This window comes from Microtus pennsylvanicus, chromosome 3 (genome assembly GCF_037038515.1).
Source record: "Microtus pennsylvanicus isolate mMicPen1 chromosome 3, mMicPen1.hap1, whole genome shotgun sequence".
NCBI classification, from domain to species: Eukaryota; Metazoa; Chordata; class Mammalia; order Rodentia; family Cricetidae; genus Microtus; species Microtus pennsylvanicus.
In genome coordinates this window covers 128,534,752-128,553,501 of record NC_134581.1, presented here as the reverse complement: position 1 = coordinate 128,553,501, position 18,750 = coordinate 128,534,752, and the positions used below count along the sequence as shown (strand labels likewise).

At 37.6% G+C, this 18,750-nt stretch overlaps 1 protein-coding gene across 2 annotated transcripts in view; it reads right to left on the bottom strand.

Annotated features, from left to right (window-relative positions):
* Ptbp3 (polypyrimidine tract binding protein 3) overlaps positions 1-18,750 on the bottom strand; it is a 77,942-nt gene that overhangs the window by 41,615 nt on the left and 17,577 nt on the right. For both annotated transcript variants that reach the window (XM_075967111.1, XM_075967110.1), the window contains 2 exons: positions 13,437-13,521; positions 4,330-4,499 (listed from right to left, as the gene is read on the bottom strand). In XM_075967111.1, coding sequence (XP_075823226.1) covers positions 4,330-4,499; positions 13,437-13,470 — 204 coding nt within the window. In that variant the 5' untranslated portion in view covers positions 13,471-13,521. The remainder of the gene's footprint in view (positions 1-4,329; positions 4,500-13,436; positions 13,522-18,750) is intronic.

The following is an 18,750-nucleotide window of genomic DNA, read 5'->3' as shown; positions in this document are numbered from 1 at the left end:
ACCAACCATACTGAGCACTCAGAACTACCTATAAGAGTATCTCAAATTTATCCAAAACTAAACTGATCAAAAATCAACATAAACTTTTTCTTATATAATCCTTTCTCGTTATAAAATAGCATTAGGAAATAGTTTTAGTTTAAGTATAAATCATTTAAAATTCATCTATAATAGGCATTGGTAATATGATTTATTAAAACATTAGAAATGTTGAGTAAAGCTGGGCGGTGGTGGCACACGCCTTTAATCCCAGCACTCGGGAGGCAGAGACAGGCAGATCTCTCTGAGTTGGAGGCCAGCCTGATCTACAAGAGCTAGTTCTAGGACAGGAACCAAAAGCTACAGAGAAACCTTGTCTCGAAAAAAATCAAAAAAAAAAAAATGTTGAGTAAGTCAGACACGGTGGTGAAGGTTTTTAATTCTAGGATTCAGGAGGCAAAGATAAGCAGGTGGATCTCTGAGCTCAAGGCCCAGTCTGGTTAAGAACACTGGCTGCAGCTAGGCAGAGTGGCGGACAACATTAATCCCAGCACTTGAGAGGCAGAAGTACATGGACCTCCATGAACTTCAGGCCAGCCTCGTCTACATAGATGATGGGGGATGATCTTCTCTATGCATTGCTTTTATTGGTTAATGAATAAACTGCTTTTGCCTATGGGAGTACAGAATATAGCCAGACTGCAAGGGATAGAGAGAGAGAGAGAGAGAGAGAGAGAGAGAGAGAGAGAGAGAGAGAGAGAGAGAGAGAGAGAGAGAGAGAGAAAGCGGAGCCAAGGAGAGGTCTTGTAGCTGCTGAAGAAGACAGATGCCCGGATAGGTCACAGCCTCGTGGTTATACACAAATTAATAGAAATAGCTTAATTTAAGATGCAAGAGTTAGTTAATAAGAAGCCTGAGCTATTAGGCCAAACAGTGTTGTATATATTAATATTTAGTATATTAATTAATATTAATATAGTATATTAATAGTTGTGTATATTAATATCGTTTTGTTTGATTATTCAGGTCTAGGCAGCCAAGAAATGAATGAGCAGTGTCCATTACACATAGCGAGTTCCAGAATAGCCAGTTATAAAACAGAGAAACCCTGTCTCAAACAAACTGAAGAACACTGGTCTGATTACCAGTACCACTTGGCAGCTCAGAATTCTAACTCTACTACCAAGTGAATGATCCATCACTCTCTTCTGACCTCCATGAGCACTAGGTATGCACATGGTGCACATGTGCATGCAGGCAAAACACACAAACACTTAAGTATTTTTAAATAAATCTTAAAACAAAAATAAAGATAAGCTTTCCATATAGAATCTAGACAAGGCACTACTGATGTTTTTTTCAAGTAACCAATAGAGTTCCACTTCATAATCTGAAAGTTTGTATGTAAGTCACCACCAGGGGAGAAAGCTGATGAAATTATTCCCACATCTCTCCCAACATTCCGCCTTTGTAAGTGGGTCCAGTGACAGCACAGTTTCTTGGTGAAGTGTATTACTAAAGAGCTCCATGATGAAAATAAAACACAACAACTAGGGTTAGCTTACAGAGTCAACATAAACACAGAGAAAAGCTGCGGACTTGCACAGACTGCCTTTCACAATTCATTTTAGATGTGCGCATGCAGCTTAGGCAATTTTTAGTAGCAGAGACTGATCTAAGTGATAGCCATGTACCAACTCCAAAAAATGTGTTAAGTGCAGACCGAATACTACAGATGCTACTTGATGTCTCTAAATCTCAGCAACTTCATCTAAATTAAATAGGGATGTTGTTTATTAAACAGACTAAACTCAATCAGGCATTATCCAGTGTAATGTCCGATTATTTATAAATGAAAATATTCAAGAAAAGCAGAAGAAACAGGTAACACAGTATAACATGTCACAAAATTTCTAAGGCCTGGATTTGGTATCTTCTTCATTACAATGCTGGGCATACAAGATTTTCAGTACAGCCAAAAATTTTTATGTTAAGAGAATTTATTCTAGTAGGATCCAAGTAGGAACAAGAAGGCACTCAATTTTATGAGCAAGATGGTTACTATATTTTGTCAGGTACCAGAAAATGAAGCTTCCTTATTCGCCTTAAGAAAAACTCAGTTTTAGGAACATTGAAAAATGCAAATTTTGTTTGTGTTGTTTTTGATGGGAAGTTGAGAGGAGACAAAGACAGAAAGACACAGAGACAAGAAAGAAATACACTAATGGGAGAAAATATGTACAAACTATATATCTGATTAGAAGTTATTATCCAGAATAAAGAATTTCAAAAATTCAACTATAAAACTAAAAAAACCAATTCTATTTTAAAAACCAGGTAACATAACTAGGCCTGTCTGCACACAGTTGTAAAGTGAGGGCTCCATAGTTCTGGAGTTAGAGGGCTGGCATTGTTTGGGGGCAATTCCAGAAGGGAGGAGGTAGAGGCAAGAGGTTCTCAAGATGAAAAGTCGAGAGGATGGTATGATCCTGTCCTTGGTGGGTAGGGGACAGATAAAAGATCTTAGAATTTTTTTTTTCCAAAAGAAAAACAAATGGTCAACAGCTATTTGAAAAAAATATTCAGTTCCACTAATCAGGGATATAAAAATCAAACTTATAATTAGCTGTTTGATAAAAGAATGGCTATTATCAAAAGATAAGACTAAGAGCAGGGCCTGGCATGATGGTATACACCATAAATATCAGAAATCAAGAGGCAGGTTGTAGCTCAAAAGTAAAGTATTTGGCTAGCACAAGCAAAACCCTAGGGTCAATTCCTAACACTGCCCCTCTACCCGTCCCTACCAAACAGGGGGCTGAGGAATAACAATATTTCAGATGTTTTGAATCTGATTTAAACATTATATTATATACTCATGAATTAAAATATCAAGTAGTATCCCATTCATCCATACAAATTGTATATTTGCATGTATCCATTAAAAGTTGTCCTGAAAGGTGAAAAGAAAAACAAACAAACAAAAAACAGAAAACCAGTTTGGTGGGTAGAAAGAGGAGGTGATATGAGAAGAGTTGGAAAGAGAGGTGATACATATGATCAAAAAAAAAAAAGCAATAATAAAATCTTAAAAAAATAATGTGAACTCATTTTTACAACGAAGATTCTCTTCTGTCTCTCAAATTATTAAAGAAGCTACATGATAATTCTACAACTAGAATATACATAGTATCCAATGATTTTATGGAATGAAGGGGCATGACATTGTTTTAGTCTACATAGATCAGAGCAAAGATGATTCACAGCAATCCGTTAAAATATAAATAAATAGGTAGATAAATAAATAAATAGGTTTTGGCTTTTACAAGAAAAGTGGCCTACTGTAAACCAATCCATTAACAAAGTTTACATTTATTTTATGTATGTTTATGCCTGCCTATATATATGCGCACCAAGATGTTCACCAAGTGTGTGCCTGGTGCCCATGGAGCTCAGGAGAGGGTGTCAGACTCCTCTCGTGCTGGAAACTGAACCTACAGCCTCTGCATGAGAAGCACGCCTTTAAAAAAAAATTTCCCCCTTATTTCTACTAACTGTTCAGTCATGTCTAGTTAAACATTCAATTCTATTTTACTGAACAAGGTAGCTCCCAAATCTTTTTATTGTTAATGTTGTTTGTTTTGGTTTTGAGACAGGGTCTTTCTACATGTCTTTGCTGTCCTGGAACTCACTATGTAAACTAGGCTGGGCTCTAACTCACAGAGATTCACCTGCCTCTGCCTCTCTAGTACTGGGATTCAAGGTGTGCGCCACTATGCCCAGCTACTCCCAACTCTTTAATCCCACGTAAAAGCCAATTAGATCTTCAGCTTTTAGTGATAACTGCACAGTATGGAAAACTTAACTGTTCTTTACTTGAACAAACAAAACACAATTTATAGCTTCTCTATCAGTAACTCCAACTACCAGGCTATCTTGTAAATACAGGGTATTTTTAAGAACCAACCTATAATAGAAAACATGAAGTAAAATACGAAATAGGACTTCTAAAAATGACCCCAACTCAAGAGATAAGATATACTCCTGTTTCTTGTGCTAATTTTTGTCTATTGTCATACAAGGGAAATTTTTTACTTAAAAACTAATTTGTGGTCACAGACAGTAAGAAAAACTTAGCAGCATGGTGACACATACCCCTGAGATCCCAGACACTTGGAGGGCTAAAGTTTAGGAAAGTCACTTGAGCTTATGAATTTGACACCAGCCACAGCAGTAAAGACCCTGTCTCAAATCAACTACTTAATTCTTAAGTTCAAGAAAACAAAAATTACGTGAAATACTAACACCCAGAAGATAATCACTCAGTGTCGATCTTTAAATATTACATACCTGGCTTTTTCCTTTCAACATCAAAAGATTAGTTACTTTGCCAAATGGTAGACCTAATGATATGACCTCTGCTTCGGTGACATCACATGGAATTTTGCGAAGATGGAGAACACGGGAAGGCGAACAGGGAGGTCTATCTCCTTTAAATTTCTTGTTGTCATTCCCATTAGCTAAAAAACATAAGATTTTTTTTTAATTACTGAAACTAATTTGGGTTGACACACTCCATTAACTAAATCATCACACGAATTTCTAGCATATCAGATTTCAAATTCATGAAGCTATGAGATTGATGAAAATAATATGAGTGGAAAATAAAACCAACCACCTTTTGATGAACCACTTTTGGTCTTTCACCATGACCATTAATTTTTTTAATTGTTGCCTGATTTTTTTTAAATGAAAAGTATTGGGATAAATGAATTACATTGCTTCATAAAGAGTCATGTATATCACCTTCATGAAGTAAGCACCTAACACACAAGTATGTCTATTCTACATAAAGATACAAAACACTTTAACTTCAACAGTATTCAATACAGTGACAACCTGTATAGGTTTGCAAGCTGGGGCACAGGCTAAACCCCATGCATCATATGTGTATATGTAAACTGTGTAGTAAATATATTTTACTGCCTCAGTCTGTGTAGGTACACTCTAGGATGTTTACTTACTAATGATAAAACTGGCAGAATACATGCCAATCATTAACTAAAGCTAACTATACGTCTAAATTCAATGTTGAAAATAATATTCGGAATGCCTCATATATATATATATATGTTTATTTTTATAGATGAGTGTTTTTTCCTGCATACATGTATATACAATCTACATGCCTTGTGCCCAAGGGACTAAAAATAGGTACTGGAGTCCCTGGAACTGAAGTTATCCACAGTTTTAAGCTGCTATGTGGGTCCTGAAAACTGAACCCGAGTCTTCTGCAACATCACCAAGTGCTCTCAACACCTCAGCAACATCTCCAGCCCACTAATACATGTTTAAAGACCCTTCTCTAATTTGTTCTATGGCTAAGTGAAAAACAATTGAAAAATGATAAATTTTATGAAAGATTATAATATAAACTTTGTATCTAACACAACCAAGGAGATCTGGATGCGTTACATCTAAAATTTTAGTTTCTTAGGCCATTATAGGTTTTCTCATTTTATCTTTATTAGCTAAATTTTGTGTTCTTATGATAATCCTACTTAGTAGTAATAAACAGACTCTGGTTGAAATCCACATTTTCCAATACCATCTGCATACTTAAAATTACAGATGTGCTACTCAACTACAGTATGGCATGTCTACTACAGTACTGTTCTGTCCTGAAAGTTCAGAATGACTGTTGCAAAATTAACTCATATCCTAGCACATTCCTAGATTCTATTTAAATCTTACTAACTAGGATTGACCTACCTGGGTATAATGATTACTCAAGTTTATGCAGATGAAATTCAGAAAGATTTTTCTTCCAAGAACACAATGAAGATAGTCTAAATATAATCATTTAAAAGTAAGAAAGTAAAATATTTTCCAACATTGGCAGAAAAATACAATCTTGCCAAACCCTTAATATCCTTTTTCTAAACACTAATGAAAATATACTACCTATAATCCTAAAAAAATATCATGAGGACCATATAAAACTTTTTTATGCCATGTCTGTGGCATATAACTTGACCCAAAAATACATGTATAAGTTGAACACCCAAACATAACACTTGTTCCCAGATTTTCCATGAATGTGGAAAGCATCCTGGGCAGAATCAATAAACAAGCATTCACATACTTGCTGGTGAATTACATAAAAAAATACAACCTTGTCCCTCCAAAATCACTAATGACTTTATTTCTTTTCCACTCTAAACATCACTAATGTCACCTCTGACCTTGTCCCTTTTCCATCTCCTTTCTTATGGATCGAGCCCATGTCTTTAGAATTTAGTATGGCAATCTAATAAAAAGTCTGTCATGTTACTACCTAGCTCTAAGAAAGAATGCTGACAGGATTCCAAGTATCCAAAATATCCTTCAGTTCCTTATTTTAAAGCTTTTCCACTAAAACTGACTTAATTTAGTTCCATATATCCGGATCAAGGTCTAACTCTAAAGGCAGTTCTTAATCACAAAAATCTCAAAATTATTTTGGCGTTCCTAGAAAAGAGCAAGAAAATTCAACAGATTGTGTGTGTGAGAGAGCGAGAGAGCGAGAGAGCGAGAGAGAACGACAATACTGTTACTAGAATAAAACCCCAAACACCTGTCATTCAGATAGAAGCTTAGCATCACTAATGACCACCATGGCATTAAGTACTTGAAGAAACTCCTCAAGGCATGGAGTTACTATAAGTTCATCCTGAATACTCTAAACATAATAAAGGAACATTAAGAAGGTTGTTTCTGGGGCTGGGGGATGGTTCAGAGGGGAAGAACACTTGCTGCAGTTGTAGAGGACCTGTGTTTGATTCCCACATGGTGGCTCACAAGCATCCATAACTCATGCTCCAGGGAATCCAATGTCCTCTTCTAACCAGCTTGAGCATCAGGTACAAACATTGTACATAGACACAGAAGCAAGCAAAACACTCATACACATAAAACAGGTAAATCAATAATAAAATTTTTAAAAGGAGGTTGCTTCTTTGACAAAGATATCCTATGTTTGAAAAATTAAATGATAGAAGCAAGTATTTGAGTTCCCACTACATTGTACTATCAAGAGCCCTAACATGACAAACTTTGACCGAGACACAAGCAGTTATAAACAAGCAATTTTAAGTAAGTAACTATTCTGTACAATAAAAGTACATGGTCAATGTTAAGGAAAAGGGAGGGTAAAAAAGAAGGGGGAAGGGCACTTGGACAGCTGCTCAATCAGATGTTCTCTTCTGGACAGACTACTCATTACTTACTATATTTCAAATTTTTCCATAAATATATAATGGAAATTATAAAAACTAAATCAGCTTAACTTTCAGTATCTTTTGAATGCCTAGCACAATGTCTAGTACAAAGTAATCAACTGCATATCTGGTTATTCTTTAAAAACAAAACTTTTCAACATAGAAATTACATTATTTCAGCCGGGCGGTGGTGGCGCACGCCTTTAATCCCAGCACTTGGGAGGCAGAGGCAGGCGGATCTCTGTGAGTTCGAGACCAGCCTGGTCTACAGAGCTAGTTCCAGGACAGGCTCCAAAGCCAAAGAGAAACCCTGTCTCGAAAAACCAAAAAAAAAAAAAGAAAGAAAGAAAAAAGAAATTACACTATTTCTACTATCTGATGTCAAATGATTCTATTGTTTTTTCGTTTTTACTAATTCAGGACACTGCTACACACTAAGTGAAAATGTTATCTATAAAATCTAAAAGTCTAATAAAAGACTTGATAAAAAAAATCTGAAGCTGCAGAAATGTTCATAAATAACCATGTGAACACGAAAAGCCAAAGCAGCACCCCTTCCAGATGGCCCAGTGGCTTCCAGATGGCTCACAAACTGGATGACCCAAGTATGACTGAAAAACGAAGTAGAAGAAGAGAACAGACTTGAAAGTTGTCCTTGGAATGCACCATGGCACACACTCCCACACACATATACAATAAATAAACAGAATCTGATACTAACAAACAATATGAAAATAGTAATATATGGTTTTTTATAATGTTGTATTTCACCAATTAACACTAAAAGTTGTCAAATATTGTGTTCTGAAAGGTGTGTGGACATAGTGTCTGTTCTTTGCTTACTTATCTGTTTAGTGGTAGAGATTAAATCCAGGGCCTAGTAAAATGCCAGGCAAATACTCTAACGTTATAGTCCCCGACCTTTGGATTTTGGAGATGGCTTCTTTAAAAAGCCCAGGCAAGGGCTGGAGAAATGGCTCAATGGTCTTCAGCTGCCCTACCAGAGGACCCAGGTTCAATTCCCAGCACCCACATGGCAGCTCACCAATGTCTGTAACTTCAGCTCCAGAAACTCTAACAGATATATGTAGGAAAAACACCATTGTACATTTAGTAAATAAACACATCTCTCTTAAAAAAAAAAAAAAAAAAAAAAAAAAAAAAAGCCCAGGCAAACCTGAAGCTCATCCATCTTTCCATCCTCACAAGTTTGGGAATTATAGGTGAGAGCTGCCCTGGCAGTTTTGTTTTTGTTTTTAGTTTTATTTAGTGTGTGCAGGTGCCTGTGAAAGGCCAGAAGGGAGCAGCACTGGAACCTCTATAACTGTAGTCACTGGTGGGTTGGGAAGCTCCCGACGTGGCCACAATACTAAGATGGGTGTTGTTGTTGTACTACTATTATCATTATTGTATTCCAGGAGGACTAAGAGTTCAAGGATAGCCTGGGCTACTCCGTGTGGCGCACGCCTTTAATCCCAGCACTTGGGAGGCAGAGGCAGGCGGATCTGTGTGAGTTCGAGGCCAGCCTGGTCTACAAGAGCTAGTGCCAAGACAGGCTCCAAAGCTACAGAGAAACCCTGTCTCGAAAAAACTAAAATATATATATATATATATATATATATATATATATATATTGTCTCAAAGAATTAAACCAATCTTGTATTTCCACCACAAAACTAAAGAAAGTCAAGCAATACAGATTCTGATGATCACTGACAGATCTATGCATATGTATGATAAACACAAAACTGGAGACAATACTGTCATCATCACGTTGCCCTTCCAATTATACTTTTCTTTCATGTGTGTGTTCAGATCCACATTTATGAATGGAGTCTGCACTGGATGTCATCCTCAGAAATGCTGTCCAGCTCTTTGGAGAGGAGAGGATCTCGCTGATTTAAAGTTCCTCAATTAGGCTAGAACAGCTGGCAAGCAAACTCCAGCCATTTCCTAAGCTTACCATATCAAAGCTGGTATTACAAGCATGCTCTCAGCTTTTCATGTGGGATTAAAATGTTTATGAAACAAGCACTTTATGACTAGCCTACTTTTCCAACTGCTAGAACTTCTTATGTGAATCACAAACTTTCAAGTAACTGTTTCTTCTAATATTGTCATATGCACAAAAACTTTATTTTTCTGAGGTCAAGAACTGGGACGGTCTCACTTTATTGATGTGTTTGGCCTGGAACACACTGTACTCCAAGGTTGCCTTCAATTCATGATCTTCCTCCCTTGGCTTTCTGAGTAACAGGACTATAGATATGCACTACCATGTCTAATCTTATTTATATTTTGTTACTGTTTTTCCACTTGTATTTGTAACTAGACATGTACTTTTAGTATACTGCTATTTTTGTAATTCTGGGTATTGCACCTAGGACCTCATATATGCTATGTCATTAGTCTTACAGACTTCATAGTGAAGATAATTTCAAGTATATAAATACAAAGATTATTTCACTAATTTGTTAGTTATTCATTGGCACCTTCCTCTTTATTTGGAGAGTTAGATGGCAGTGAAACTTACAACTGTTATTTCATTTTAAATAACATTTTATCATTTAAAATGCAAATAAATTTTTAGATCTTTTTTTGAATTAAGAGGGGTTGCGATTTAATAAAGATATTTCAATATATGGCTAAGTACTAGGTTGCTCAGAAGAAAATAAGACATACCCTAGAGCATGAGTGTAGTTTCTCAAAGAGTCACAAAAAATAAGCTAAACGCAAATTTATCTATAATTTACTCTTCTGATTATTAGATTTTGTTAATAATTCATTATCATACTTTGCTAGTTTCCTTTTCAGTTTTATTTCCTATGCTATCAACGGCTATAATTATGCTTTTATTTTTGTTTGTTTTGTTTTTTGAGAGAGGGTTTCCCTGTGTAGTCCTAGTTGTCCCGGAACTCACTCTGTTGACCAGGCTGGCCTTGAACTCACAGAGACTTGCCTCCAACTTCTGAGTGATGGGTGTGTCACCGCCTCCTAATCTAATTATGTTATCAATTTGTGACAAGGTTTTCTATTTATTTACTGTAGTGACATTCTTTACAATTTCCTGGTTTTGACTTGTTCTTGTATGCACAGATTAAGCCAGGCCGATCATGGGAGTATTATTTCATGTGTTATGTTAACTCAAAACAGAGATGAAAGTGCTATAATTCAAATTCCAAACTATACATTTTTTGACTTGACTAGGAATCAGATTTTCTAATACAACCTTCTCATAACTTACGTCTACTTTCTTAAATTGTAAAATAGCACTCATCACTTCTTAGTCACTGTTCTATTGCTGTGGAGCGACACCATAGCCAAGGCAACTCTTACAAAATAAAGCATTTGAGGGCTTGCTTGCAGTTCCAGAGGCATTACCATCATGTTTGGGAGCACGGCAGCACACATGATGCTGGAGAAGTGGCTGAGAGCTACATCCTAGTCAACTGACTGAGAGAGACTGACACTGAGACTGGCTGGGCTTCGGAACCCCCACCCTCCCAGAGATAAACTTCCTCTAACAAGGCCACTCCTTTTAATTCCTAAGTGAAGAGGAATTCACTTCATCCTTGTCAATCTTCTTTTTTCCAGGGACCTTCCAGTTTGGGGGGCTGGATTTTATTCTAGATTGCAAATCTAGTAATAATTTGGGGATTCTGTTTTGAAAGGAAAGGAAGAGTCTTAATCACACACACATTCAACCTTGTATATACTGTGCTCATCTTGTGTACATTTATTACAACTCATAACTGTATCAATCAAAGTATTTCTCTATAGCTTTCATTTTAACTGTATTCATATGATGGGTTTTAATATTGCTATTATCATAATTCCATAAATAAATAGACTTACATAATCAGCAGCCAAATCAAGTAGTAGAACACAAGGCTAGACAGACTAAGACCTCATGCTGATGCTCTTCCCAAAGGACCCGAGTTCAGTTCCCACCACCCACACCAGGAGGCGGTGGCGGGGAAGAGACAAAAATCTTTAATAAATAAATTAAAAAAAGAACTGGGGTTATAGTTCAGGTTTGTCATTGTTTGCTAACTTTAGAAAATCAGTTATTACACAATACTGATATACATCTAAATCTTTTCAATGGAACCCAACTTAACATTAGAGGAGTAATTCCACCTACTATATTTAAATTCAGCTTTATAAGTTCAACATTAAGGACAAAAATTGTTATTATCATCATGTTGAGGTAGCACAGAATTTTATAGTGAAGCCTGGCCTGGGAACTTACTGTCACTGAATTAAAAATCCTCCTGTCTCGGCTTCCTGAGACATGGATGAAATTTACCAAAAAAAAAAAAAAAAAAAAAAAAAGGTTTGCTGTAATACTAAAATGAAAATATTGGTGTTACTGTCACATGTGGATGTCCATGGAGGCTGGAGAAGAGTTTGAGACACCCTGCAGCTAGCGTATCAGGGAGCTGTGGGTCACGCTCACAGTGTCCCAAGTAAGCAATGGTGGTGAATGCCTGTGAAAGCATTCTGGATGCAGAGGCAGAGAAATCACAAGTTGGGACAAACTTGAATTTGAGCTATTACAAAAAATTAAGTTATCATTTTTCAGAGGTTTCTTTGGTGCTAGAGATACAACTTCACCCTAATATATGAAAGGTCTTGGGTCTAATTTCCAGGATGAAGAAAAAAATGTTTATTCTACATTATTACCAAATGGAAATCATAACAAAAATCAAGACACTGCTAATTTAACTACCCTGCCACCACTCCCCCCCCACACACACACCCTCTCTTCCCCTCCAGGACACAGTGCTCTGAAAATCTAGGACTTTCTTGCATAAGAGATGCAAGAATCAAACAAAGTTAGATAAATAGGGCCTGCCCAGCATTTACAAGGACTAGATTAGATCCCTAGCAACAACCCATCACCTTCCCCCTCCCCACCGCAAGATATAGAGAAATGAAAACTATAAACTCCAAAACAGAATACCCAATGGAGTCCCAAGAGTTCTTTTTCTCCTCCTCCCCTCATGCCGCAACACTGGGTTACAGACAGCAGTGACAGCCTCTACATGGGTACTGCAATCTAAGTCAGGCCCTCAGATTGCACAACAAATTGGAGAAGGCAAAATGAGTGAATTAAAAAATTATTCTAATCAAAACCAGCATTTTCTTGAGAAAAAAAAAATTGGCAAATATAGAAGCTAACACCAAACAAGACAGGTGTGCTGGACTTATACAAATTCAACAAGAATCCCAGGAGTAGGCAACTCTCTGGGGAGATGGCACTCCCGGGAAGGAAAATGAAAATTTCAGTAACAGTGCTTAAGCCTGTCTGGGCCTCAGATGCACCACCTAGGAGCTCTAAAAACAAAGGTAAAATATCCCTCACATAGAAACTTCAAAGGTAAGTCAGGCCGTTTGCAGATTTTCAGTGCTTCCAAGTTATCCTGAGTGTGCTAGTTGATCCTGACTGTCAACTTTAGACACTTAGAATCATCTGAGAGGTAAACCCTTGGGTGTTGTCTAGGAAGGCTTTCCAAAGCAGCTTACTGAAGTGGGAAGACCCAACCTGAACGTGCGCAGTATCTTTCACTGCGCTAGACTCGCTGAATGATGACAGGCATGTGCAATGCATCCTGACAGTGGCCAGGGCTTGACTTGTAGGAATCTTCCTCTATCACTCTTCATCTTACTTTTTGAGACAGGGTCTCTCACTAAACCTAGAGCTCCCTGTTTTGGCTAGACTGGCTGGCCAGCAAGCCCCAAGGATTCGCTGTTCTCTACCCCTCACACCACAACACTGGGTTATAGACGGGTCAGTGACCGCCTTTGCATGGGTACTGCAATCAAAGCAGGCCCTCAGATTGCACAGCAAGCACTTATGCACTAAACTATATTCATCTCCCCGGCCTCTTCTCCGGTGACTCCAATGTGAGCGAATTTACAAAGCTGGCTTTAGTCTCAACTCCCGCATCACTCTGTTCACATGTTCATATTAACATATTCTCTGCCTACAAAATCTTTCTAATTAATTTTTTGGTAGATTAAAACATGGTGGACCCATTCATAAATGTCTAACAAATACCATCTTTTCCCCTTAACTGACTCTTTCATTTGTCAGTGAGTAAAAATTACACTTTCTACTGTAAACATTGGCAAATAAGAACAATGAAAAAATTCACAGAAAGAAAACATGGGGGAAGGGGGAACAAAACTTACCATACACACCTGCAGAAGGAGTAGAATTGTTCATGGTAGAAGGTCCGTTAATGACACCAGGAGAAAGAAGCTCATCAGATCCCCGCTGAAAAGCAAAATTAGTGCTCAATTAATAACAGTATTATTTTATATTAAACATAAAGATACTTTAAAAGACAGTTGGAAACAAACTGCAATAAAGAAAAATTACAGCAGATGCTCAGTGTAGTCATGGGGGGAGAGAAAAACAGTGGGGGCATTAATTTTGCAAATGCTTCTGACCAATTACAACTGTCCAAACATTATGTCTCAAGTACTAAATTGTATGTTGGAGACTACTTTATGACAAAGTTTTTTATAAAATATATTTACATGCAAATAATTTATACATTCTAAGAATCCTGATTTTTCAATACACATTTCTAAAAATAGGGCTACAGAACACATTTTATATCCAAAATTTTGTAATTACTGGTTTCCATACCATCAATCCTAAAAACTATCTTTGATATACACCATTTATCCCCTGTTGGGAGCTGTGAACCCCCAGAATTTCTTGAATCCTGAATTTCTTGTAAACAATGTGTTATGCTTGCAGCTGCTCTAAGCATGAGACCTTCAGGAATTCCTGATGGCAGGAGAGTGGTTTCTGGTGCGTTTGGCTGGGGCATGGCTATCAGTCAAGGATCCTTATATAAGCTGCCCCTGGACACAATAAAGGGGGCATTCCTGTTTCAAGGATGACCCGTGCCTCTGTGTGTCTTTGTGTGTTTAAATCTCCAGGCCCTTGCCCGGCTCGCGAATGGTCCTGTAGTGCAGGCGAAGCAATACAGGAGTAGTACCGTACTGTCACGTAGTACAGGCGGGTGGTACAATCCCCAAATCCCCACCCCTGCTTTTTTTTTTTTGGTTTTTTTTTTTTTTTTTTTTTTTTTTTTTTGGTTTTTCAAGACAGGGTTTCTCTGTATAGCCCTGGCTGGCCTGAACTTGCTCTGTAGACCAGGCTGGCTTCAAACTCAAAGCTGCCTCTGCCTCTGAGTTCTGGGATTAAATGTGCATGCCACTGTAACTGAAAGTGTATATTATATCTTAAGCAAATCTGTTTTCAAAATTGTATTTCTTTATGGTAAGAGAAGTCTGTCTCCTGGTGCTGGGTATTGGCCTGAGAGGAAAACCTCCGACCACTCACTCAGTCACAGCCCCAGACCTTGGTTTTTCTGAGTCTTAAGGCCAAATGGTGATCTCTCTATCCTCTTGCCTCAGTCTTCTGAGTGCAGAGATTGCAGGAAGAGCCATAGTGCCTGTCCAAGCAAGAGTTCTGTCCTACTTACACAACTCAACTCTCAGCACTAAAATGTATCCATCCAATAATTCTTTTCAGTACAATCCTAATTATATCCAAGGTTATAAAAGGGTAACAAATATGTAGTAAAAAGTCAAAACTAATCTATTTCAAATGGATCAAAATTGTTCATCTTGATGAATTTTTAAGAATAAGTTATTTTGGCTCACTGGATAACAGAACTTAATCATCAAATAACTATAAATTTTAGAGTAATACTACCACAAATATTTATTTTTAGTTTTGATGTGTGTGTGTGTGTGTGTGTGTGTGTATGTGTGTATGTATGTATGCTGTGGGAGTAGAGGGTAGCCCAAGGAGGCCTGAAGGAGTTGGATTCCCTGGAATGGAGTTACAGGTGATTGTGAGCTGCTCAGTGTGGATGCTGGAAACCAAATTTTGGTTTTCTGTAAAAACTCTTAGATACAAAGCTAGCTCTCCAGCCCCTACAACAAACACGTTGGCTTCTGCATTACTACAAACACAATTATTTAAACAATTCTTGGGTTTTTTTAATTATTATTTTTTTTCTTTGTTTTTTTCGAGACAGGGTTTCGCTGTGGCTTTGGAGCCTGTCCTAACAATTCTTGTTTTAAACACCCAGAAATTACTATCCTCAGCTCTTTTACTCAAGTTTATAGAAGACACACACACACAAAAAAAAAAGAATTAAAAAACAAAACAGGATGAAAAAATTTCAAATCCCAACTCATCCAAAAGACCAGTATGTGCCTTACTTAAAGCCAAATGTATGAAATAAAGGTATTATTATGGGTTTCTGGTCTGATAATTATGGATTAACTTTGCAGTTTGCTGTTAAAGTTTTGAGTTTAAAATATAGTGGTAATCTAATGTATCCAACATGGGTTGTTTTTTTTTTCTTTTTGGTATTTTCTTTGTGTAACCTTGGCTATCCTGGAACTAGTTCTATAGAAAGGGCTAGCCTCAAACTCACAGAGATCTACCTTCCTCTGCCTTGTGTTACATACATGTGTCTTTAGTATCACTATGTTTCATGTCAAAAATAGAACTGGTTTGGTAAAAAGAAAAAAAAGTTCTTATAAACTTGCCTTTGCTTAAAAAAAAAAAAAAAAAAAAAAAACACTGACTCAAGCCAGGTGTTAGTGGTGCACACCTTTAATCCCAGCACTTGGGAGGCAGAGGCAGGCGGATCTCTGTGAGTTCGAGACCAGCCTGGTCTACAAGAGCTAGTTCCAGGACAGGCTCCAAAGCTACAGAGAAACCCTGTGGGGGAGGACGGGGGGGGGGGGGGGGGGGGGACGGGGACCGGGACCGGACCTGACTCCTCACTTGGGCCCACGAAGTAACGAAGAGCAAGGGGAAATCCTGGTAAGTCTCCCTTCACTTCCCAACTACACTCCTTAACTCCGCACATGAGCGTGTTAATCACTACCCAGGAGTAGGCAATATCTAACCTCTGATTTCACTTTGAGGCGGAAGGAATAAAGAAGAGTACCTGAGAGGCATCTTATAATGTCCTATTCCAGGACCCTCCTCCGGCCTCCCACAAGTGTCGAAAGGCCTCAAATCAGTGTCCTAAACCTGCAGTCACCATGGATTCCACAAAGAACAGAACCTCACAAATGAGGGTACTGTCCATTAACAGCGAGGCAGCACCCTGGAGCATGACTAATTATCTGAGAACCAGCTTGTCCCTTACTGTAATAAGAGCTCCTTTTTGACCACCTTGCAGAACCAGAAAAAGAGACAATAAACAAACAATCCACACCTTGATCAGCAGTGCTTAGCTTTTAGCTCTTGCCCCACCCAACACCATGCTTCCTGTATCTAAATCTGTATTAGTACCACAAAGATGGGCATGGGAACCCTTCTTTTTGTTCCTCTTCCTAATGCATGGTGATTCAATCTCCCTTCTCTGCTTTTCACAATTACGCATTTTTCTTCACTCACAGCGTGTGGAAACTGTTCTGAAATTCTCGTTATAATCTGAGCAACCCTTTCAAAGAATAGTCTAAAGATGATTGTGTCTAAATGTCAAAAAAAAGTTTATGTAGATTGTAAGCTAAAATAATAAAGAGAAAAATGATGAAAACTCCAGAAGATAAAGGAATAACTTTGTGATTGTGGAGTGAGACACTATTTCTCAGACAGGAAACAAAGAATAGCTAGGTATGTGCCTATAACCTTAGCCCTTAAGAGGTTCAGGCAGGAGGACCACAAGTTCCAGACCAAAGAACACGGTCAAACTGTCTCAAAACAAAACAGCAACCCCCCAAAAAAGCAAAAAAAAAATAATACAAATACAGACTTTAAAATCATTTTTGTGTTTACAGTAGAAGAAAAAGTGAAAGGAAACATGATAATGGCACACTATGTATGTGAATAATCAAAAGGATGTATACCCATAAAACACAAGAAACAAGAGATGACAAGTGAGCAGCATCTCACCATGCGGCAGTAGACTGGGACCACCATCCTTTCCTGTGAAAGGATTGCCAACCCTCCATTCTTGTGATACCTGCAGTAGGAGAACAAACTTCCCGACTCACTGACATTTGGCCTCTACAGTATGAACATGACGCATATTTCACACAAGCATTGGCTAATCTTTTTGCCAAGCTTTTTTGTCGTTATTGTTGCTGCTGTCTGTTTTCTTTGCTTTCACTCAGTAATGACAACATAGAAGGAAGTCTACTCTAGCAGCCCAATTTCCAGCACAAGAATAAGTAAATCCACCCACGCTGGAAATGAACAAGAAGTATTTCTCTAACATTATACGCAATCAATATGGGAAAACAAGTCTAATCTTATTTGTTTTTCAGGAACATGTTAAGACCCTAACAGAAACCATCATGTGAAGAAAGGTGGCAAAATGGAGCATTGGTAAGGTGGAACAAAAAACCAAAACTTAGAATTAAATGGAACTTTAACTGCATGTGATTTAATGGGTACAACTTTTAACACTATCCAACCTATGAATAGCAAACATATGAACATCTAAAGGATCCCTGTGACCTACCCCTATGCAGACTCAAGAGATGCTTACTTATGCGCACTTAGATGTAAGGCTATCCCCAGGGCATTACTCATATTAGAGTGGCAGGAAACAACCAAGTGCCATCAACAACAGAATAAATCTTTATCAGTGCATGCTAAGGTTATACAGAGGTAATAATGTAATCTCAAATATTAAGAGGTCAATCACTAAGAATACACTCAGTGTTATCTTGTGTTAGGTTTATTACTACTACTTTGTATGATGTAAATGTGTGTAAGGGAGTCAGTTCTCTACTCAAAAGACAAAAATGTTTTATAGAAGGAAAAAGACTGTATCATGGATAAACAATTAACAGTATTGCCAAGGAAGTCTTAACAGGTTGAAAAATGAAGCCATTATGTGACAGGTGTGGGAGGGAGGTTAGCGCTGCATCAACAGTCTCCTTAGAAACACATGATCAGTTTACATAAGTCCAGCAATTTCCTGTGGACTTGTTAATGCTCTAAGTCAACACACAAATCAGCTTCATTTGGCACAAGTATCAATTATTAATGCTCCCACCTACTGAAAACAATTAAATATACAGGGACAACAAAGCAAAGAAATATTGTGATTAAGTAGTATAAATAAAATGTTCCATTATCAAATCTGACAGGAACTGGTTTTATTTGCAATTCAAGTGAAAAAATGTGATTAAAAGACAATCTGTACAACTGAGAAAAAGCCACTAAGTAACATGCAAGATTTTGAAAATAACCAGATCTAAATTTCAGATCATACCTAATGTGCACATGAAATTCTAGGATCTATCAAAAATTCTTAATTCTCTAGAATTCTAACTTTTCTTCATATGAACAGAATCTTAAAATATTGCAATTAATATCCAAGTACTACCTCCAAACAAAGCAAAGTTTCTAGCCAATGAATTAACCCTTTGTGAAACTTTGTAGAACAGAAAATTTGTTTTGTTGGGCAGTGGTGGCGCATGCCTTTAATCCCAGCATTTGGGAGGC